This window comes from Phragmites australis, chromosome 11, assembly GCF_958298935.1.
Source record: "Phragmites australis chromosome 11, lpPhrAust1.1, whole genome shotgun sequence".
Classification (NCBI taxonomy): Eukaryota; Viridiplantae; Streptophyta; class Magnoliopsida; order Poales; family Poaceae; genus Phragmites; species Phragmites australis.
This window is the reverse complement of record NC_084931.1, coordinates 29183416-29206034: the sequence shown is the minus strand read 5'-3', so window position 1 is coordinate 29206034 and position 22619 is coordinate 29183416. Positions and strand designations below refer to the sequence as shown.

At 41.2% G+C, this 22619-nt stretch overlaps 3 protein-coding genes across 3 annotated transcripts; 1 reads left to right on the top strand and 2 right to left on the bottom strand.

Moving 5' to 3' along the window:
- Positions 1–436: 436 nt before the first annotated feature.
- On the bottom strand, positions 437–10633 carry LOC133885637 (structural maintenance of chromosomes protein 4). The gene is made up of 28 exons (XM_062325371.1): positions 10204–10633; positions 9097–9186; positions 8408–8509; positions 8146–8322; positions 7816–7946; positions 7650–7728; positions 7414–7571; positions 7260–7335; positions 6945–7073; positions 6722–6866; positions 6514–6644; positions 6015–6167; positions 5704–5893; positions 4923–5059; positions 4652–4810; positions 4060–4365; positions 3781–3957; positions 3623–3706; positions 3336–3545; positions 3157–3246; positions 2942–3063; positions 2695–2850; positions 2513–2620; positions 2353–2413; positions 1811–1945; positions 1132–1219; positions 987–1059; positions 437–784 (listed from the first exon to the last, which is right to left on the bottom strand). The coding sequence occupies exons 1-28, from the start codon at positions 10342–10344 to the stop codon at positions 664–666; spliced, it is 3729 nt and encodes a 1242-aa protein (XP_062181355.1). The 5' UTR covers positions 10345–10633; the 3' UTR covers positions 437–663.
- A 242-nt stretch (positions 10634–10875) lies between these two features.
- LOC133884139 (putrescine hydroxycinnamoyltransferase-like) lies at positions 10876–11334 on the bottom strand. Its single transcript, XM_062323502.1, has one exon. The coding sequence runs from the start codon at positions 11332–11334 to the stop codon at positions 10876–10878; it is 459 nt and encodes a 152-aa protein (XP_062179486.1).
- A 4679-nt stretch (positions 11335–16013) lies between these two features.
- On the top strand, positions 16014–16855 carry LOC133883956 (uncharacterized). Its single transcript, XM_062323366.1, has one exon. It carries the CDS (start codon positions 16124–16126, stop codon positions 16688–16690), a length of 567 nt encoding a protein of 188 aa, XP_062179350.1. The 5' UTR covers positions 16014–16123; the 3' UTR covers positions 16691–16855.
- The last annotated feature ends 5764 nt before the right edge of the window (positions 16856–22619 follow it).

Here is a 22619-nt window from a genome sequence, read left to right as displayed (position 1 = left end):
TCTTCGTTTCGATTATTGACTCGATCTCCAATAAATGTTTCAATTACTTTTTCTATGGTTTGTTATTATAGGTTAGTAAAAGTATTTACACGAAAAATGTTTGACTAGTCCATATAAATTAACAACCAAAGTTTCTATTATTTAACTATACCTTTTCCACAACATATATTCAACTACGTGAATAGGTAGCCCGAAGAATAATCAAATCTTACGTGGGAGCAACAAACCGCTTCTACGCCTTCCAGCCAAGCAGACAGGCATGATATTTCAAGCAAAACGGGACTAAGTGTTTGGTTGGTTAGTAGAGGAAGCCGTGGAGCATCCTACCTACACAGGCTCAAACCTAGGTGTCCGCCTTTATAAGTGAACGCAAAATTTCATGACATAATTTCGAAAATATTACAAGAAAAATAATGTGGGAGAAAAAAAGAACTGTCCGAGGAACGAAATGGTAGATTGTTAACGTAGTTGTCCACTTTCAGTTCGAACATACACATACATATAGTCAGTAGTCATATCTCAGGTGACCAAGTGTCCCATTCATAAACTTTACATAGCATAAAACATCGCAAGCTGTCTGACAAATCGCAATGCCGAAGGAACCTCGATTCCAAAAGGGCACTACGGAAGATTACATTTAGCTGAAGCTCCCACAGCACACCACTAGACTGCCTTCATGCCCTCGGCAAAGCTTCCAGGGTTGATTGTTATACTCTTGGTGCAATTGTCTGTCTTGTAAATACCAACCAACCTGTCAGCTAGTTCAAACATGTTGTTTCTCAAACTGCAAAATAGAGTGGCAGACATGACGTCAGTTTATAATTATACAACCCTTCACAAATCGTGCAAAGCTAAAATTTTCACTTTTCATCCGTACCATTTGCCCTTATCGGATACGGAAGCATGTTTGTATAGCTACCTTTTTAGAAATTGTGTCAAGCAGAGGCAAAAGAAAAAAACTGTAAAACTGAGCTGATGGAAAGTACCTTATAATGATGAACTGGGCATCTTTGGTCCTATCTTTCACATAATGTCCCACAATTGATACATTCTTGAAGTCTGCAAGAAACAATTGCATCAATATCTTGAAATGATGAACCGTGTTAGTGAAAGAAGGGTCACAACTCTTACCCAACGCTGCATCTATCTCATCCATAACATACAAGGGAGTAGGTTTATAATGGTGAAGAGCAAACACCAAAGCCAGTGAGCTAAGCGTCTGCAAGATCATACACTCAAAAGGGGTATTAATCAAGACTGACATTAGGGTCACAATTTTCAAATATTTGTTAACAAAAACGGCCAGTGGACAATACATACTGGAACAAAAGGAGTTCAGGATGCAAATGATCCAGGTAGGGGCATAAGGCCAATTATTTGGACGTGAATAATCAATCGAGTTAACCAATAGAGTCACTTAAATCTTTAAAAAGAGTGCACGCGAAGGATTTACTTTTATATTTTACATTGAATCATGTGTGCAATCAGGATACAAATTCGAGTTAAATGCAACTAACATGAATATCTGGTGACAAGACATTTTTCCTTGCTGGAAAACAGTCAGGAGAGATGGGATAGTGATATCACTGTTGAATGGAAAATAAAGGTCTGAAAAGGAAATAAAATATACAGATAGAAAATAAGCTAAAATGGATGCAAACCAATTGGTAGCATTTGTTGCATGGCCTTGCCTGTTGCAAGTCACACTCACGTCTAGCTTACATTGGATGTTAAATGGCTCATTCCAGGTAGGGATAATCATTGGATGTTAAATAGCTCATTCCAGGTAGCTGACAAGAATGGAAAATACCTTCTCACCGCCAGATAGATTGGCAATGTTTTTCCAGCTTTTCTTGGGAGGCCTCACACTGAAAACAACACCTTCTGAAAATGGGTCCAAGGAATCAACAAGTTCCAGCTCAGCATCACCTCCAAGAGTAATCATCTGAAATCAGAAGGGGTTATTTTGAAATCGTATTATTAGTTAACAAGAATTTATTTCAACAAGTGCAACACGTACAGAAGGCAAAAGCAATACAACGAGCACAGCCTTGTTGCAATTATAAGATAAAGTCACCAGGCTCTCTTACCCTCCCCCTTTGATCATCAGTGTAGATTTGGTTTTCGCAAACGAGGAAACTATGAGTACAAGATTCCATTCTGTTCCCTCCGCATCCCCCAAAATTAAAAGGTAGTGAGAGAGTGGTTTGGAATATTTCATTTAACAGGGGCGTGGCACAACTTAATCTCGTAATCTTACAATGTCAAATTCGTGTCTTTTTGGTATGTGCGCATAAAGTAGTCGAAACAGCAGGAGTGCTACACTACATGGTGCTATATGTGTTCAAGTACCTGGTACATTTCCTTCAGTTTCAAAGATATTATGTTGAATCCAGCCATGAACTCATCTAACCTGAAATAATGTACAATGCAGGTAATAAGGCAAATTGACCAACATAATTGTTGAAACTCAGGCCAAAAGTAAAAAAGTTAAAATAAAAAAGGGACATGCCTTCTCTTCCTTAACCCATCATACAGCTTTTTAAGATCATCACGCTCCTGAGTGGTAGCATTTAGCTCATCAACACGTTCATTATACAAACGAGCCTTTGTACGGTACCTGATTCGGCCAGGAGAAACAATGAAATCATTGATAAAAAATGTTGTGTCAACAGGTATCTCATTAATGCATACTCTGCTATGGAATCCAGGTTTGGGCTCAAGTCTTTAAGCTGAGCTTCCAACAGTGCCACCATCTCCACTGCCCTTTTCAGGTCACATGTGTCATTGAGTTCGTCATCACCTAGAGTCACTTTGAGTTTCTCAGGATCGATAGCATCCTTCTGGATTCTGAAAAGGCAAAAATGCATACCAACCTGAGAAGAAACTACAGAAATATACAACGGGCTTAAAGTAACTGGAAAATAACATTTGGACATACTGATTCATGTGTTTAACAAGATCTGTCTGAATGTTGTCAAGTCTTTTCCTGAATGCTTTCACCTTCATTTCCCACTCCTTGGCAAGCTTTTTTGTATCTTGAAATTTGTACTCAGCATCAACCTATTGTATGGACAGACAGATCAAGTTGCGGGAAAAAACAATACAGCAGAATTAATTAAGACACTAACACTTAACAGGATACAAAATCAATACCTCCGAGGCTCTCAGTTCATCCATTGCTTTCTTTAATTTGTTGTATTCTTCCTTAGTTTTGTCGAGCTCATCTTTATGGTTGTCCATCATCTACAAGTTAAAACAAATTAACAATTCCCACTCAAAAAATGCAAGTACAATAGGGCCAAGCCTAGAGTGCAATGCAACTGAAAAACTACCTCTTGTGTTTTCTTGTACTCATCCTGGACAACAAAAGCTTTCTTCTCAATCTCTTTAAAAATAGACATCATCTTCTCCTTTTTAGCAAGAAACTCTTTTTTTTCTTTCTCGGACTCCTCAATGACCTTGGTTAACTTTTTCACCAACTTCTCACATGAAGTTATTTTAACTTTGTGTCGATTGATTTCTGAGCTTGTTTTGTCAAGTTCCTGACATTTGGAATATTAAATCATAAAAAACAGAGCAACCAAAAAAGGGAAATACAAGTCGAAATTCAGATACTTACAGATTGGATGTTTGCAACTTTAATCTTTTGATCCTTGAGCACCTGCCCCCCAGCATTTTCAATTTTCTGCTGAAGTTCTGAAGCCTGGTATATGGTATGGTAACTAAGTTAAGGAGGCAAAGCATGTTTCCATTAGCAAAAATGCTATAGATACTTGCCTCATCTTTAAGTTTGCTGGAACATTTTGTGAGTCTATTTAGTTCAACTTGTTCAGTAGATATGATGCCATCCAACTCTTCCATTCTGCAAACCTCATCACCTTTGGGTTTTGAAGCAGCTTTCAGCGAATCTAGTCGCTTTTCATTGTAACTATATTGTGCATTCATACTCTCAACCTATTTCAAGTGACAAAATAAGGTGATAAAAAGTTAGTCAGCCCAGCACTCCAGATACAAAACCAACTTGAAGGACAAGCAGAACACTGCTTGTTTATGTACCTCCTTTTTAGCTTTTGCCAGTTCCATTTCAAGGCGGGATTTAACCTCTTCCAAGGACCGATAGTTTCTCTTAGCATCATTCATTTTTTCACGCAGCATATTGAGTTCTTCAACTAGCTTGTTAAGATCATTTTCAGCATTTTTAATAGCCTCTTCTGAAACGCTTTCTCGGATGGATGTTCCCATCATGCCGCGTTGCGCCTTTTTACCCCCACCACTCATGGTACCAGAGGCCTCAAAAAGTTCACCATCCAGGGTAACTACCCGGCGGAACTCTTTTGCTGCACTATATGCAATTCGGGAAGCCTGACAAGCACAGATGTCTATGGTCACTATTGTTTAAAACATTACTGGCAGTGGCAGCGTTCATGAAAAAAGAAAACATTAGTAGCAGAAGCAGCAATCATTGCTAGGAAATGGAACAGGATATGCCACAAATAAGCTAATTTTTAGAACTAATAACAGGTTCCATGAAAACGATAGGGGAGCCAAATGAAATTTTTTGTGAAAGATAACAGTGCCCATAATAATTACAAACAGCTACATCAGGAGGAAATAGCAGTAAAATGAACTAAATAATTCAAGGATCAACCTGATCAAGATCGTTCGCAACAACGGTGTTCCCCAAGGCATGAACGAAAGCTAACTTCAGCTTCTCATCTTTTACCTTCACCAGATCAAAGAGGCGTGGAACTCCTTCAGGTGTTTTTACTTTCTCTTTAACCCTATGAAGGAGGTGTGTTTGTTTGTCCTGTAAAATGTAAAAGAGTCCATTATCATGTGTAACAACAATGAAATTAACAGGGAAAAACTTTGCGTCAAAATAACACAGAAGTGCAGAAGAAAATAAAGTAGAGTGTTACCAGGATCAAACAAGTTACTGTTTCCCCAAGATTCCTCCTACGTAGTAACTCAATACAAGCTTGGGCTGAATTTGTTGTTTCAACAACAATATATTTTAGACCAGAGCATGCAGTTGATATGGCCACGTCATATTTTTCTGCAGGGCACAGTTGCTAATAAAATTAGGATGATGAATTGCTTCTAACAATGAACTCTAATTAATATACCAGGCCCTCAATCAACACTATTGTATAATCGCAATGACATTCTAGGATTATAACAAATAAAATAATTTCCTAGATCTTGATACCCATGACTTTATGAACTCATGACCTCCCAAACAAATTCTTCCCACCTGAGACCAGAGACTTGAACTAAAATTAAGTCCACCACACATAAATACTAATATGCGAGGCGCTTCATGCACTGATATCAAGACACAGGCACTGGATTTGGCATTGCATAAAACAAACGCAGATAGTTGTGCTAATTTTTTACCAAAATGGTATTATCTAAAAATGTCATATACTGAAGAAAATGTTAAACCACTTTACCAGAAACATAATGTCTACAAATAGAAAACAATAAAGCCAAGTTTGTCCACTACATTTTACTAGCATGTATGGGAAAAAACTATAAAAGTACAATGTTACAGAAAGTGTTGTTATGCCAATTTTACCCATAACACCTTGACATGTTCAATCCAGGTACTGACATCAATATAATGGTATAGGTTGCCAAAGCTATAATAGCCTGGCTACACAACGTAATTCTTTTGTGGGTAGAGGAAGTACATCTTACCATCAATTGCACCAAGATCACCTAGCCTGCCATAAATGCCTTGTATTTGATTTGATTCCTTTGCTTGCAAAATCGCTTTCAGAGCAGCGTTCTGATTCTTCTCAGAATCCCTTGTGGATTTAATCTCTGTGACTTTCTGCCTTGCTGCTTGTTCCAGAGGAGTCAGTAACTCCTCCTGTTTTAGGCATTCCTGTAATTAATTTTCCAAGCAAGACATATAGGAAACTCAGGATACTCCATAGAAAAGTGATGACCGAACTTAATGGTTCCAGAGGGAAGAAATGGCTCAAAATAGGCTGGAAGTGATTTACATGTTCAACTTTGTGAGCTTCAGATGCTTCACTCTGGTGTTTCTCTATTTTTTCTTGAAGTTCCACAATGTATGACTCCTTTGTTTTAATTTTCTCCTTTATACTTTCCATCTGGTTTTGAGCATCAGTTAATTCTGCTCGAGCTCCATCGCGCTGAAACAGGTGATAAGGTTCAAATGCAAATGGAGCAAACGTAAGAAAATCAGATCTAATTAATGTTTATCATAGAAACAAACTAAAAATTATGTGGTTTTGTTTCTGGAGACTCTTGCGATGTCAATGTCATGCAAAATTCTTGTTGTACTCTGACGAGGTAGGTCCAGGTTGGGATGGAAAGAAATGTTGCATATTAGGAATGGAAGATTTCGCTTGTCCTCAATGCACCATACGTCTACAACTAAAGTCAAGTGGCTTATACAATTGGGGAAGTGTAGTGAAGGAATCGACAATCGTCTTTGTTTCATTTCCAAATTAAGGGAAGGGGGCATAGAAGGCCTACCTTTTGTTGCATTAACTCTTTCTCAGCAGATGCAACATCCAGCCTTCCTTTATGCTCAATAATTTGGTTTTCCCACGGTTCAAGTTCAGTCCTTACTTGAGTAAGTTCAGCACGGAGTCTCTCAGTTTCTTCTGTACTTACAAAAGGGAGAAGTTTGGTTATCGGACAGAATAATTCAATGTACAGGGAAGAAGTAGGCAAAATTCACCTCGAGATGTTTCTTTTATTCGCTCTAGCACCTTCTCTTCTTCATTAAATAGCTCTTGCAATTTGGGTATCTTTCCCTCAAGCTCTGGTATAAGATTGGATGATTCTTCCATCTCTTTTGTTGATAAATCAATTTTTGACATATCCTGGATTAAGACGAAGGTGAAACTGTAGCCTTTCCTGCTTCAACTACATGAAGTACAACTGAAACCATTTCAATATACCTTTTCAGCTTTGTCCTCAAGTTTCTTAATCTTCTGCTTAAGATGCTTTAAATCTTCCCTGTATTTTACATCTTTCCTCTCAAACTCTTTGAATTGATCCTTGCAGGCCTTCATATTATTTTCAAGTTCCTAAAGATATAAGAGGAGCAAATAAAATGAGGGGCATTATGATATGATAATACTTGAGTAAAAAAAAGACAATTACGCACTAACCTTATATGAAAAGACGATGTGTTTTTCTAACCTTGAAATCTAGGAAATAAGTGAACTCTGATTCGTGATGATTTAGGATACAGATGTGAATTAAGACAATACCTCTTGCCTTTTGACATGTTTATTGTAAATAGACTCCATTTCCTTCAGAGTTAGAGAATTCTGTTGAATTTTTTCCCTGAATTATAACAAATATGATTACTTAGAAAACATGTAAACCAAAAAACATCACTGCCCATCTATAACATCAAATGACCTTTCAGAGGCAAGATTATTTTCCAAGTCTGCCACATTCTCGTGAAGCTGAGCAACCCGTGAAGTAGCATCATCAGAAGCCAGCTTGGTTGCCTTCTCTTGCCATTTCAAAAGTGAAAGTTCCTTCAACATGTATGTTTCAGCTTCATTTTTGGCACTCTACAGGAAAATAACTCCATTAGTTATGTTAACTGTGAAATGGCCAAAATAGTCAAATCATAACACTGAGATCAGCACCTCTAAACTGTCTCTTTCCTTCTCGGCCAATTTCAGCATCTGCACTGATGCAGTCCGTTTTTCATTGAGCACTTCAAGTCTAACAGAACCATAACAAGATAAATTATTAACTCATTGCCAAATTTGACAAGACAACAGGAATTACAAAATTTGCTGAGAAACTCACTGCTTGTAAGCTTCTTCAATTTTCTCAACATATTGGTTCGTTCCTATTATGTCTTCAAGATATTCTAGAAAACCCTCATCATGTGGACCTTGAGCTTTTGGTTTCATCAGGGAGATTTGCTCGACCTCACCCTGTATAGTGCCCACCTCAGAAGTTATGCAATTGTAAAAGCAGAAAACATAATTGGAATTACCTAACAAGGTTCATGTGGGCTTAAACAAAGAAGCTATGCAAGGGAGGGTGATAAAATTGTATCTCACAGTAACCTAACCAAACTACACTAGAAGTATTTGTGTTATTCATGTATAATATATGAAGAACACACAAAACCTGGAGGATCAGAAAGCGATTATTATCAAGGTCTACTCCCTTGCCCTTCAACAATTTAGTTACTTCAGTGAAGTTGCTTCCCCGTTCATTTATATAATATTTCGAAGTGTTGTCACGGAAAGCAACCCTTGAGATGACAAAGTCGCTACCCTCGACAGCCCTGTAGTTTCCATCATCCTGCTTATGGCCACAGAGAAAGGAAAAGGATTATGGCACTAACAATAAGAAACGCTGAATACTTGACTCAAGCCTCAAACAATACCAGGTCAATGATTTCTTGAAAATGGACAGAAACCCCAGCGCTATCTAGGTTCTGGTGATTAGACGAATTGTGTATGAGCTCTGAGACTTTGTTTAGGCGCATCTGTAGTTACAGGAAGAACTAGTCAGGAACAACATCTGTAATTCAATGTAAGCAAATTGATAGGTTGATTCAAGTTACAATAATACCTAACGAATGAATTAGATCACCTTTAGCAAGCTTAAGATATTTGTGAATTTACATCATTTATTTGAATTTCAAAGGCGAGACTTTGCAGGGAACAGCCAATGAGAAACCGGAGAATACACTTAGTAGGAAAGGACCCTAAAGTGTCTAACTAAAATACGCATACTACTTGGCAACCAGAGGATTAGTACTATTGAAGTATCAAATATCAATGTGCTAGGTTCTAAAAGAATCCTTCTGGGAAAATACTTTTGAGGATACTTTTTATCTCGTATACAAACCCACAAAATGGCAGCTTGTTACTCTCGACCTTTAAATTATTGTGGTAAGTGGTAACTTAGACAGACATGCCAGCTCCAGCATCTAACCATTAGATGAACTATAACAAATGAGATGATTTGTTGAGATAAGATGAATAACTTTAAATCCAACAGTGAAATTCAATGAATAAATGTACTGATAATCATCGAATAAAAATATCGATATGAAGCAATAATGCCAACCTGCTTTGCACGCTTTCCAAACACAAAGAGCATTGCATCAATGACATTACTCTTTCCACTGCCATTTGGCCCAACAACAGCCGAGAAGCTCTGCAACCAAGATAGAAGTTATCTTCTATCCTTTTGTCTCTAAGAATCACTATTCGATGTGCAAAGTTGGAAGAAATAAAATAATAGAATGATGTCAATCCTACTGATACGAGCACTAACTGCAGACGTTAGTGTGTAATTTCTGTAATATATAGATGTTTTGTATCCTCAGAATTTTTGGTAATTTATGGATCAATCTACATTTAGATCATTTTTGCTTTTCTATTTGCATAGTTACAGTTTCTGCAGGGATTAAGGGTCTGCTCATTTAATTGGCATCATAGCTTTAACAAAGTAAAATGGTACGGAGCAAGTGAAAGCTAAGCCAAGTGTAGAAATGCTATTTCAAGGATAAGACGTGTTTGCTTATGACAGAAACTTTCCCAGATTCAGGCTGAATTCCAATAAAAGCTTTAAAACTGAATGGCAAACTCCTCTTCTAGCAAGTACAAATCCTATTTGCATTGCATGTATCACCATCAAATGTGTTTGTGGTAACAATTGTACAAGTAAAGTATGAGTGCAATAGAATGACAATACTGCATTGTCAACGGCACTCTGGGGTTTGGAATTAAAGCCATACATGTAAAATCAACGCGGGTTGAATAGCAAATTCAGAAACCACAAACAAGAACTAACATGTCACTGCTGAACTACGTAAATCGGAACTGGACCAGGACAGCAAATTTGAAGCTATAACATAGGGCGCAGCTAAATTAAGTTTTCATAGGCACGGAGATATGCAAATTTTTATCAGAACAATACAAATTTATCGCCTAGCCTGTCCAAATCTAACCAAAAAAACGTTATGTGTGTAACACATCTAGGATTTAATGACCTTATAGGGCAAGTAAAAATTCAAGTTGGCAATGAAAATTCGATCTCGCGGGGTATCTGATCCACCGCCGCCTCAAATGATTTCCATTAGCCAAAAAAAAGTGAGCGCATCGAAGCGAAATTTATCTTGCGCGCGCGCGCGCGTGTGCGTGTGCGTGTGTGTGAGAGAGAGAGAGAAACCTTGTGGAAAGGGCCGATGCGCTGCTCCCCAGCGTAGGACTTGAAATTTCGAAGAACCATCTCTTTAATGAACAGCCGCGGCCTCGCCGCCCTCCCCGGCGTCCTCGCCGGTGACTGCGGGGGGGATGTCTCCATGGCCATCTCACTACTCGAAAATGCAGCAGCAAGGAAGGGTCCGCGAGCGCCGTCCGCCGCCCCGCCGGCGGCGAGGTCGAGGTCACCCGCCCAGTCGTCGACGCCCGCCGCGCACTCCGCCGCTCTCCGTCGGCGAGGTCGAGGCGGCGAAGAGGGGACGAGTCGGTGGTGGGTTTGGGGATTGCGGGGAAAGTTGAAGCGGCTGGGAGGGAGTGTGGATTTGGGAATTTAGGGGAAATTTTGGGAGGGAAAACTGACAGGTCCTGGGAGGGTTTCGTCGTCGCGCGGAGGATCGAATCGAATGTGTCAGACCCAAGGTGTTATGGGCCTCACCGTTTTGCAGCGATGGAGCCTAGCGCTGGGCTGCTTTTCGGTCTGCCATGCGGCCAGGCCCATATGCCAACTTCAGCATGCAGCTCCGATGGGCGATGGCACAACCCTCTCTCTAAAAAAAAGCTCCAAATGATCTTGTAACAGTATAGCGCATAAGCTAGCTAATTTGGATGTTAATCTTGGATCGCAGACATTACTCGACCTTTAGTTAATGGAATTATTTTCCATCTGAAAAAGCTTCGATGGCACAATGGACATCCAATGCACCTGCGCCACCTCCTCGATCTCGTCCTCGAGGCCCGGGTGCAGCTGCAGCACGACGGGTGACGGCTTCGCCGGCGCGATGTCGGCGAGGTGCGCGTCCACGGACGCCTCGATGAGCCGCGCCCCGTGGTCGTTGAGCAGCACGCCGGGCGCGCCGTCCGGGCCCGGGTGGGCCTGGCCAGCGAATGGCCGATACACGCCCAGCACCGCAGCAAGGCCGCGCTCGATATCAGCGGTGGAGGGTCCCGGCGGCGAGAAGGCGTAGATGATGGCCATCTGTATCTGGTACGTGACCTTGTCGAACACCGACGAGGGAACGTGCTCGGTGGTGTCCGGCCGCGGGGCCCCCTCCGAGTAGGACGGCCTCACGAGCTTGGACCTCACCACCTTCACCTCCATGGCGACCACCAGCAACAACGACTCGCGTTTGTTCGTTTGCTCGCTCACCTCTGTGTGAACTGAAACTTCAATTGCGAGTGTTGCGTGATATCTAGACTCTACTCGAGCATGGCATCGGCAATGGTATGCCGCATGCAGGCCTTTGCCTCTTTGTGCTGCAGTTTTGTTCTGTTGATCACCTAGCTCACGCCGTCCGGATCGTGACGCGCGTGCAGCGAGCGGGAATAGGTGGGCGCGCGGTGGTAAAGCTAGCGCAGACGCCTTCTGCCAGCGCACACGCTGGACGTCACCGTGGCATAATTTTTCATAACTATCTGGAAGCGTTCCTCCACGTCAACACGTTGGACAGGCCCTACCTGATCAGCGCTTGCTGATTACAGCAAGCTGCTTTCTTACCTAGCAATGAGAGTGGTGTGAAGTGGTGATGACTGATGACCGTGAAGCTAGCTAAGCCGGCCTGCCAAGTGGACGGCCGCTGAGGTGGGGATGGTCATGCAGCCAGTTTAGCATGCATGCTTGATGGTCTCACATGCCACCATGCGTTCCGGTGCTGGTGCATGCAACCAAGTACATACTCATCCAACGCTTCAGTAGCAGATCGATCTTGGCATGCATCCTGCTGATTGCTGGCTGCAGTTTGGCCTTGAATGATGCGTACTGTCAAGTTCGACGTTGCTCGTTAGCGTTGCACTCAACAGCTAATTTCTCCCTCCAAACGGACATATGCATGCATGTTTTGGAGGTAGCAGCTAGGGATGCAGTTTTACGGGTACGAGTAAAATATATGTATAGATGTGGCACTCGTTTACTCATATATGCGTATGATAGGTGGATCCATTTCGACACACTCCCACTCCCGTGATTCCATCCTGAGTCCAACTCCAGGTCTCCAACCCTAACCCCATCAAGCCATCGGCCATCAACCATTCTTCTAACACCATCACACCGCCAATCCACGCTGCCACCCCGACCCCCAAGACCCCATCCCCACCGCCACCCCTAGGCCTCACTACCCGCGCTATGGATCAATGCATACAGAAGGGTCATTCAGTTGTATTACAAGAAGATTTGGCATATTCTCCACCTCTAACTGCAAGCCAAATATTTGGTCTCGTAGGTGGTGGATGTAATCTTGGATATGCTACAGAACAGGATGATTGACCCATCTTATATACTAGCAGTTGTCAAGGTCGTAGTTAGAGGCAAAAAAAATGTGAATGTCACAATGTCTAATGTTTTCAAATAAGAATACAGACAGTGATGATGAAATAATTCTCATCCTACCTAGAGGATATTGGAAGAATTGACACCCCTATGAAAGCTCCCATCTTACATTTGAACGATGTAATCGTAGTCATAAGAGCACTTGGGACATGGCTCATTCGAGTGCTCATAAATTCTTAGGTGACTTATAGGACGAAAATCACTCCTATCTTGCAAAAGAAAGTTGTAGAGAGACTTCTTGTACTCAGTAGGACCAAACGAACCATCTCATCTCACCGCTGCCCGCCCTGCCCCCTTCTTCCTCACTCCTCCCTCCCCTACCCTCCATTGATCGTTGTGGCTTTAGTTTCTAGATACATGAGCCTTTTATAGATGTATTGTAGCAGCATACGTCTTTTTACTGCGGCGTAATATTACCGTCAAATTTGTGTTACCCGCACATATCTAACCGTAATAATAAAACAAGTACCTAGTCTATTCATACCTAGTCTTTTCAGAATTAGCCTTATCATCAGTAGCCTTTTCAGACGTAGCCTTTCTAAAAACAACCTTTTCAGAAGTAGTCTTTTTATGAGTAGCGTTTTTAGTTGATATGACCACACCTTACTGCATAACCAACTCCTTTTTAAGGCTGATTTTGGTGGACTTAGTCCATGCACCATCACAAATCCGCAGTATAAATAGATAACCTATTGGCCACATGTACAACCAAACAAATAGCATCAACCTCCACAGCTCCAACGAAAATGGTGTTCAATCTTTTCCCAAGAAATACTTGCCAGATACTATGCTTGATGGGGTCGAAGTGTCCATGTGCTTGTGTGGAGACCTTTGTAGTGTGATCAAATCCTCCAAGTTCTCCAACACCTACGGAAGAATGTTCTTCATGTGCCACAACTACGAGTACGATCCGTCGTAGGGAAGCCCCAATGTTAGCTCCCGTTGCTAGGTAACCATTTTGGCCAAACTACTCCAAATACAACTAAGAATCGTCACTTAATATTTTTGTCTCTATTGCAGTCGTCGCCATCACTATGTAACTTCTTACATTGGTTGGATACTGAGCAGTCGCAAGCGGATATGTTCCTCCTTCATACTCAGCACCGCACCACTTGGAGACGCTTCCAATAAGAGGATGAAGGCTATGCGCAAGCATATTTAGAAGGAGTAGCAGAAGATGAGGGAGAAGCGTAACCATATGATGGCGAAGGCTCGTGAGGCGGAGAGGTAGAGGAAGCGCGAGAGGGCACACCGGACGCGTGAGGCAGGATCGGAAGCGGCGAGAAAAGGAAAGTACCCATGTACCACTCAGTATACCATATGTTGTAATCATATTCTTTATATTCTCTAAAACATGTTAGGTTTAGACCTATTACTTATTTATGTTAGAATGACTGTGTACCATACATGTCACCGTCCGTGTATGCCACCGTTCCTATTAAAATCGTCATGTTCATCTTTCTGTTTTCGTAAAATCCAGGTATCTAAAATATCGCACAAATATCTAATAACATCGGACGAATTCAAAACATAAACATTACGTCGCATACCTGTTCTGCCACAAATAAAAAAAAGTAGCAAGGTGTCGATCGTCCATTAGGTGACACTTTGCTGACGCCTGATGAACAGGTGACACGTGATCTCATTGTATTTTTTAATCTTCTGATCGGCGGGTCCCATAGGGTCACACTCGATGAATAGGCTATTATTGTAATATTTTAAAACGGCTACGTAATTTTGTAAATTTGAAAAAAAAAACCATACATATACGTTGATCTTCCTCTAAAAAAAAAAAACAACCTCCCATTTCCCCTTTTGTACCTTGCTACACTTAAAAAAATCTAAGAATAATTTGTACATACGCATCTCGTTAAAGTATACAAGTGCTTTGGGCTTGTCGGGACGGGCGTCGGACGCCATCTTACTACATCCTGCAGGTGACCGAAAATTTTGATGCACAAATTTTGCTGCAGGTGATGTTCTTATCGATGCACAAAGTTCCAAAATTTTGATGCGCTGTATGCATTGTGCAGATACCCTTATTTTGTCTCAGTGGTCAGGGGTATGATTGAGTGATTGCGTGATAGAATTAGCTCAATATAAGAGTTGCAAGTTAGCAAATGAATATGTAGGTAAGCAGGTTGTTCTTTTCCCGGTCGATGACTATGTTTTTGTTTTTATTTGACTTAGTTTTAGTTATGAATTGTAAAAGTAAAATTGCTAAGACATAGAAAAGAATGTTGACATTGCGTTTAATATATTGTAGAATTGTTAACACGTTGTTTAGTTTTACATGGACTATTTATATTATAGTTTTTGTAAATTTCAAACTTATTGAATTTAGGACGTTGAAAACTTTTAATATATTTATAGCAAATTTTATATTTATATATTAGATTTGAAAGTTTAGAGTATCCAGCACACCACGATGAAATCCTTGTACGAAAAAGACAGTTTCTTTTATCCGGATATTGGAGCCCAAATCGAGATCGTCCATTCCTCGAGCCACAAGGAAATGAAGCAGTACAAAACATGAATAGTATACAAGTGTATTGTGAGCTAGCTGCCACTAGCTACTACAGTAGAGCCGTGTAAGCCACATGCCACCAAAACAAACGAGCCGGCAGCTCAGTGCATCCAGCTCATAACAAGGAGTGTGCCACCATTAACACCTACTTAATTATGTTCTTGATTAGGCTTCTTCGTCGTAGCCAAAGGCCTCCAGCACATTTCTCGCGTCCATTAGCCCGAGCCCGAAGTAATCATTGTTCGAGCACAAAATCATTTTTGATCAAGAGTGACTTGTTCGGACTTGGATAGACACTTCATTAATAATGAGGATGAGATAAGGGATTTTAATATCGTTTAATTTTTTCGTTCACCGATGAAAAGATCAAAATTAGTAAAATTTCAGTCATTTTTTATCTTCTACTTTTTGAGTCCCACATGTTTGTGAAAGAAATATCCGGAATTAAACATTTGTTCCCTTCTGAAATTTATAAAATTTAAATATCAGTGAAATTTTAGTCACACGTGAGATTGTCATTATGCGTGAGATTGTCAATAAGCGTTTGTTTGAAAACACCCGCTGGAATGCTCCAAACAATGTGAAAGAGATTGTGGATTAGTTCATTCACTAGAAATCAAAATGTCGAAATGCACTTTTGATCTAACCACGGCACTGTGCAGCAAGGATTATTGTGTCAACACGAAGCATGCGCCTTGGCTGGATCCAGAACTGTTTTTTGATATTTGTGACATTATCCCATAAATAACATAAGTCACGCAAACACAACGGTCGAGAACAATTCAATTAAACTCAGGGGGGAAATTAGTCAGGCGACTTATAAATAATAAATCTGGTATGAAAGTATCTTCCCCTTCCTCTAGAATCTATGGTTTCCAGCCTTCCAGGGGCTGTTGCCGGCCACTTGCTGGACAGTTTTTGCCTAAAAAATGCAAAGACACGGCGAGTTCCGGTTCACTATATAAACCACTCGCCAACCACGTCAAAACAATCCTTCGTTTCTTCGGTTTAGCCCATCGTGTGCATCACCCAAAGTCCATGGCTTCTCCCAAAGAAGGCATCTTTGTGGCGCTCCAGCCACTACCTCCTCCACCGCCGCTGCGGCCTAAAATGGGCAACGTCGCCGAGCCGGCGGCGGGTGGTGGCGTCCTCAAGTGCGCGTGTTTTCGACTGCCAAGCCGTTCCAAGAAGAAGCCGGTGCACCCGCCCGCGACGACGAAGCTCAGCAGTGCGAGCCGCAGGGGCGTGGCCGACGTGCCCGACGCGCTGCCGGCGTCCCACTCCCAGCGCGTCACCTTCCTGGCGTCGGCGTCTCTCTCCACTTGGTGGCCGTCGTCGCCGTCCGCTGCCGCCGCGGGCCCCGTTCCCGCTTCTGGAGGTGGGAACGTCGCGCCGAGGAGGGCGTCGACGTCGTCGTCGGCGCCGCGGAACGCCGGCGTCCCGAGAGCGTCGTCCTCGTCCTTCTCGTACTGGCGCCGATCGCTGTCGTCCCGGGTCATGCCGCAAGGCGCGCGCGCGTCCTTCTCCTTCCCCACGTCGCCGGCGTCCGCGTCGTCCAGCTGCATGAGCACGCCCAAGATACCGCACGGGTGCCACCGGCAGTAGCTGGTGCTCGATCGCCGCCTCATGAAAATCTGGATGTTGCGTGTACTTGTGTTTGGTTAGTCTCAAATGTCGATGTGCGTCGTGCGTGACAGCGTGAGTTTTTTTCTTCCTTAATATCGTCATCAACCTATTATCTTTAAAACTAGGTTCTTTCTTGCTGTCGTTGTTAATGGTATATGAGAAAAAGTTTCCCGGTATTAGTTGGTGCCAGGATCGATCGTGACTTTTTCTTTAGCAGGATCGAACTTAGTTGGTGACCTTTTTCCCATAGTTTTTTTTTTTTTTTTGGTTTGACCTGGATGCACGCAGAATGGTAGTCTATCGACGTGATCGATAAATTAGTATAACTTCAGTCTAGTCGTTGCGCTTACAAAAAGCTGCATCATCTAATGACAATTCACGGGTAATTGTGGTCTCTGTTTTTTTAGAGAAAAGAAATTGTGGTCTCTGTAACAAACCCTTCATGAAGGTTCCCAAAAAAACGAGGAAGATGTTGCGACTGGTAGCAGACCCTTCATTCATTTGCCATCTCTCTGTCACCTGCGTGACCAGCCGTCCGAGGACTTGGGTGTGTATGGACGAGTGCATGAGGGTGCATTGGATCGTCCCATTCAGGTTTTGAGATGATCCATGTGTTTGATTGAGTGAATTGGAATCAAATGGGATCATCCACTTTAAGAGAATATTCGTTCAACATCCAGCTATCGAGAATTCAATATTCGACCGTATATTACTTTGTATATGAAAAATAGAGATACATAAGTAGTCATATAAGTATATCATATAAGAGATACCGAGTTTATATATAAATTAAATAATAGCTATACATCATATCTTATCTTGATTATTCAAATATAGGGTGTTCAATCCTTAGAAGTAGGTGAATTTACATGTGTCTAAGGTTGAATACCTAATCGACTAGAGGATTGCTTCTAATATAAATTTTCGATAGATGTTGATCTTCTACTCAACTAGTTTTGAGGGGTTTCGCAACTTCAAAGATTTGAAGACGCGATTTGCTTGTGCTTTGATTGATTTGATGTGAGATTCGATGTCTTGGATGTGTCCCTCTTCACAACTTATATAGTCAGTGATACTCAGGTGCAACCTATCTGGACTTCTATAGCTATAATCTGTTTGGATCGTGAAACTTATGAATATCTATAATTTCTTACCAAACAAGACATAGTTTTTTAGTTCGAAACTATCAACTTCCTTGTATTTTTATCTTCGTATCTTGTTTCGTGACAGCTATCATCAATATCGTATCAAGTAAGATATCAACGATCCTCATATATTCCTTTAGAGATATGCAAAATATATGAATATATCCTCGTTACCAGCATCTTGTCGTGGGACAAAAAGAAAAAAACTAGAATGATCTCGTTTTGCCTTGTTCACTTGGCTCTTGTGACCACGCGATGCCTAAGGGTGTGTTTGGTTGGAGAGCGAGGTGGGATGGGATGGAACTATCTCTGTTTTTAGGGATGGGATGATCCAATTTTTTGTTTGGTTGGATAGATGGGATGAATCAGTTTTCTGTTTGGTTCATGGGATTATAGTGGATAGGATGAGCCAATTTTTTGTTTGGTTGGATGGATTGGATGAGCTGAGTTGGTTAGAAACATTTTTATAAATGTATATAAATAAAATATTACAAATGAACTTACATTTTCACCAAATAATCTATAATTAGAAATATTTTTATAAATTAATACATCAAATGAGAAGAATATTAGTGAATTTTTATTGATTTTTGGGAATTTATTTGAAGCATTAAAAATTACTAAAATTTATAAAAGTATGCTTCTTTAGAGAATTTTAATTAAATATTAGCTCATAATTTTTGGATCAAACTAATTAAAATGGGTTGTTAGTGAGCTCTAATTTGCTCATGAAAATATTTAGATTATTTAAACTATTTTTGTACTTCTAGATAAAATTGAGAGTTAAATAAAAGTACGAACGCACCACGAGTGTGAATGTACGAGAAGGGATCGCTTGGTCCGGTATTTTTCCAGGGATCGCTCCGTCCAGCATCCGGACCGAATATTCGTGCATGGTGACCATCCCATCCACCTGATGGAGTGAACTAAACACTGAGAAAAAGAGATGGCCATCTCCCGAATGGTCATATCCATAAAACCAAACACACGGTAAGTGACGATGATGCAATGTGATCACGCGACGCCTAAGTGACGATGATGCAATGCCAGATCACGCGACGCCTAAGTGACGATGATGCAATGCCCAGTATGGGTCCTTGAGTCCTTGGGACAACGGAGAGGCGAGAATATGTGGAGTTGTGAGTGGAGGAACCTAGAGGTGCACTAATTTCGAGTCATGGCAGCTAGAGGCGGAGATAGGCAGCCATGCCCACGCTTCATTGAAGTTCTACAGAGAAGAGGCGACCATGAGGTGGGATGTGGCGTAGGGAAGACGACGACAGGGTCTACAAATTTAGGAGCTCGCCGGTGAAAACAAATTTGGTAGTGGCGTTCAAACAAAGGCATTCACTCCTTGGATGGGTTCAATTCATCTGGAAAAAAATTGGAGAAAAGAAAATAATTGAGGACCGATTATTGGTGAGAAGGTGGTGGAATACGTCTCGATGTGCTTAGTTTGGACGAAGACTCATCTAAGATGGAGATCGAGCATGGCATTTGTCTTGCGGACATGGTCTGCAGGGCTGTAAGGTGCTCCTTTCACGATAACATTGGGGAAGATGACCGAGAGTCGTTGGATCAAGATCCGCCGATGCAAAATTAGTACTCTTTAGCAGTTTAATCCCTCCAACCAAACATCGAACTGGATCATCATATTCCCTCAACCAAAGATCCATCTTGAATTATCTCAATCAACTCCATCCCATACAAGTTAATTACATTTCATACCATTTACCTCATATATCCAACTAAACACATCTTCAGGGCCAGCGGCAGCAGTGATTCTGGGTGCTATGCTGAGTTGGGGAGTCGGTGGACCAATTCAAGGTCCTGCTGGGCTGCACGAGGTGGGCAAAGCAAGAAGTGCAAGAGCCACGAGGTTGAAGCCCATCGCCTTCTCAAATCGATTGGGACATTCATGATTTTTTAATATATTTTTAATATTTACAAAATTACATGACCGTTTAAAATAACAGCAATAGGTACTGTCGTCTGATGAATGGATGAGACCTTGTGGGTCCCAACTGGCAGGGCATATTAAATGCTTTTCCTCGAGGTTTTGTCCGTTTAGCGTGTAAGATCTTGATCTCGTCCGTTAAACGAGCAAGATCTTTCTCGCCATGACAATGGGTGGATCCACCTAAAAGGTGTTATCCGTACAGTGGACGAGATCATTTTGATAAATCGGTCATGCCGGCCTATCAATGTTAGCAGGTCATTTTCTTCTAACGTAGTCGAGAGAGCAGGAGGAGAGGGAGGACAGGTGGAGAGGAGAGGGGAGGAGAAATTTTACGGTGAAGCCTTGCGGGAGAAAAAAAGTATGTTTTTTCTTTTTTTTTTCTACAAATCTGGTAGGATAGTCGCTAGATGTGGGTTAGAATGTAGATCTAGGTTTAAAATTAGAGTTAGATATAGTTTAGCAACTAGATCTTGTTTATACGTATATTTTAACAATTAGATATAGTATTTACACATATATTAGGTATTAGATGTATGATTTAGACATAGTGTTGACATAACTGAGGTAGTAGATGTAGGATTTAGAGGTGTTTGATGTAAAGATCTAAGAATACTTTATTGCAGTATAGATAACATGTTGATCCGTGTTTGTAATGAATTTTTCATTATTGTAGATGTAGTTTTGCATAATTTTTTATGTTCTATTGCAATAATGTTAGAGTTTTTGTTGATGGTTGTTAGGTATGTTGGATCAGTGACAATTTATGTTTTTTTATTGGGATAGTAAAATATTATATGGTTGCAAAGGGTAGTATTGTTTGTATTTTAGTTAATGGACAAGGGTATCTCCAGACTAACGCATAAAAGTGTTAAACACTTGTACACCTGATTGATGCACGGTTTTAAAATAGACATCGAGGTTCAAGAGATGACCATTAGCATTGTGGGCAACCATATGAGAGATATTGTGTACTGGGAGGTGTACTCGCTTAGTGAAGATAAAGTTTGAAGGAGGTACCTGCATGATGTTGTGCACGGATGTTAGCCTACTATGTTGTTTATGTAATGGAAGAATAAAGAGGCAGTTAGGGAGATACAGGGTGGGGGTACACAGAGGAGGATGGTGATGAGGAAGAGTATGATGAGGATGTTGATCCGGATGATGCATATTCATTGGATTATCCAATTGAACCGACCGGTGAGGTAGACGATGGCAAACGAATCCCTTCTCTAATTGAATAGATGAAGTGGGATGATCTTGAGGCTGATAAATCTGCTGAGTATGATATGTTGAATGATGAGGACGACACTTCTATTATTGCAGACCGGAATAATCCTAACTTTACCAACCTTATGGTGAAATAAGGGAAATATGTGTTCTGAGAGTATACGCAGAATGAGGTGGCCAAGGGTGCTAGATATCCTACTAGTCAGACCATGAAAGATGTTATGACTCAATAGGCGACATCGTTTTGATGGTAGTTTTTTGCTATCAAGTCAAGAAAGAAGTAATATGATGTGAAGTGCGTGAAGGAGGGTTACCTATGGTAGGTGCACAACTTCAAGGGAAAGTGAGTTTAGTATTGACAGGTGTCAATTGTGGTCAACCACACTTGCACGATGGACAAACTTGAGCCCAGCCACAGGAACGTTACATCAGCCTTTGTCGTCAATGTGATGTACGCTCAGATTGTGAACAATCTGAACTACAAACCATGATCCATAATCGAACAAATTGAGGAGGAGTACAAGTAAACTATCAACTACAACAAGGCATGGAGGACAAAGCCGAAGGCAATTGAGATGAGATTCGAAACCTACAAAGCGTCATATGACAATCTGTCATATTTGCTGCAGACCATTGCTCGAAGGAACCTAGTGACGTATTATGATATTGATAAGAACGTATTATTGTCCAAACCTGGCAAGTATATCCTGAAGCGATGCTTCTTCGCATTAGGAGCATGTATCAAAGCTTTCGACCATTATCGGTCTATCCTGTGTATTGATGACACTTTCCTTACCGTAATGTACAAGGGACAGATCCTGACTGCTATTTGGGTTGATGAGAACAACTAAGTTCTACATTTGGTATTGGTTCCTATACTATGTCAGGATGATAATTATTGATGTTTGGTCGAACGTGTGTCTTATACATGACTGGCATGCTAGGATGCTCGCGACAATTCAGGATATGCAAAATGGAACGAACGATGACATGATGGGACCTGCATGGCCAGATCTGTTGAGTAGCTGGTGCAGGAGGCATTTTGGTGCAAACTTCTTTTGCTAATTCAAGAATAAGAACCTCATGAACATGCTCAAGAGGCTATGCGATCAGAACCAACATCAAAAGTTTTATGCTCTTTGGAAGACACTAGATTAGTTAACGAAAAAACAAACACAGGAGCATGTAGGAAGGCCTGTGAGGGACCAGAGGACAAACCAATACCTTTTGAGTCCATGCCAACATACAATAAAGCTGGCATAACACAGAGGATCGGGTCATCTACCAGGTCATTTAGCGAGTGGCTTGAGAATGAACCGAAGGAGAAGTGAGCTATGCTCTACGACACAAACAGGTCTAGGTACGATATTATGACTATAAATTTAGCATATGTTTATAACTGGGTGATGAAATGTGTGAGAGGGTTGCCGCTTGTGGGGATTGTAGAGTTCATATTTCAAGAGACATGCAAGTATTTTAGGGAGTGCTATGCAATAGTGCACATGACACTGAATGGTACTTCAAGGGATGTGCAAGTATTGGTATGCGATGCCTGCATGAAGACTGATGATAGCGT

What these genes read in the sequence shown, in the direction of transcription:
- LOC133884139 (XM_062323502.1), bottom strand. Translation starts at nt 11,334, where the DNA reads ATGGAGGTGAAGGTGGTGAGGTCCAAGCTCGTGAGGCCGTCCTACTCG.
- LOC133883956 (XM_062323366.1), top strand. Translation starts at nt 16,124, where the DNA reads ATGGCTTCTCCCAAAGAAGGCATCTTTGTGGCGCTCCAGCCACTACCT.
- LOC133885637 (XM_062325371.1), bottom strand. Translation starts at nt 10,344, where the DNA reads ATGGCCATGGAGACATCCCCCCCGCAGTCACCGGCGAGGACGCCGGGG. An exon ending in CAGTAACTTGTTTGATCCTG is followed by an intron (nt 4,811 to 4,922) that starts GTAACACTCTAC and finishes TACATTTTACAG; the next exon opens with GACAAACAAACACACCTCCT. An exon ending in AGTACAAGAAAACACAAGAG is followed by an intron (nt 3,247 to 3,335) that starts GTAGTTTTTCAG and finishes TTTAACTTGTAG; the next exon opens with ATGATGGACAACCATAAAGA.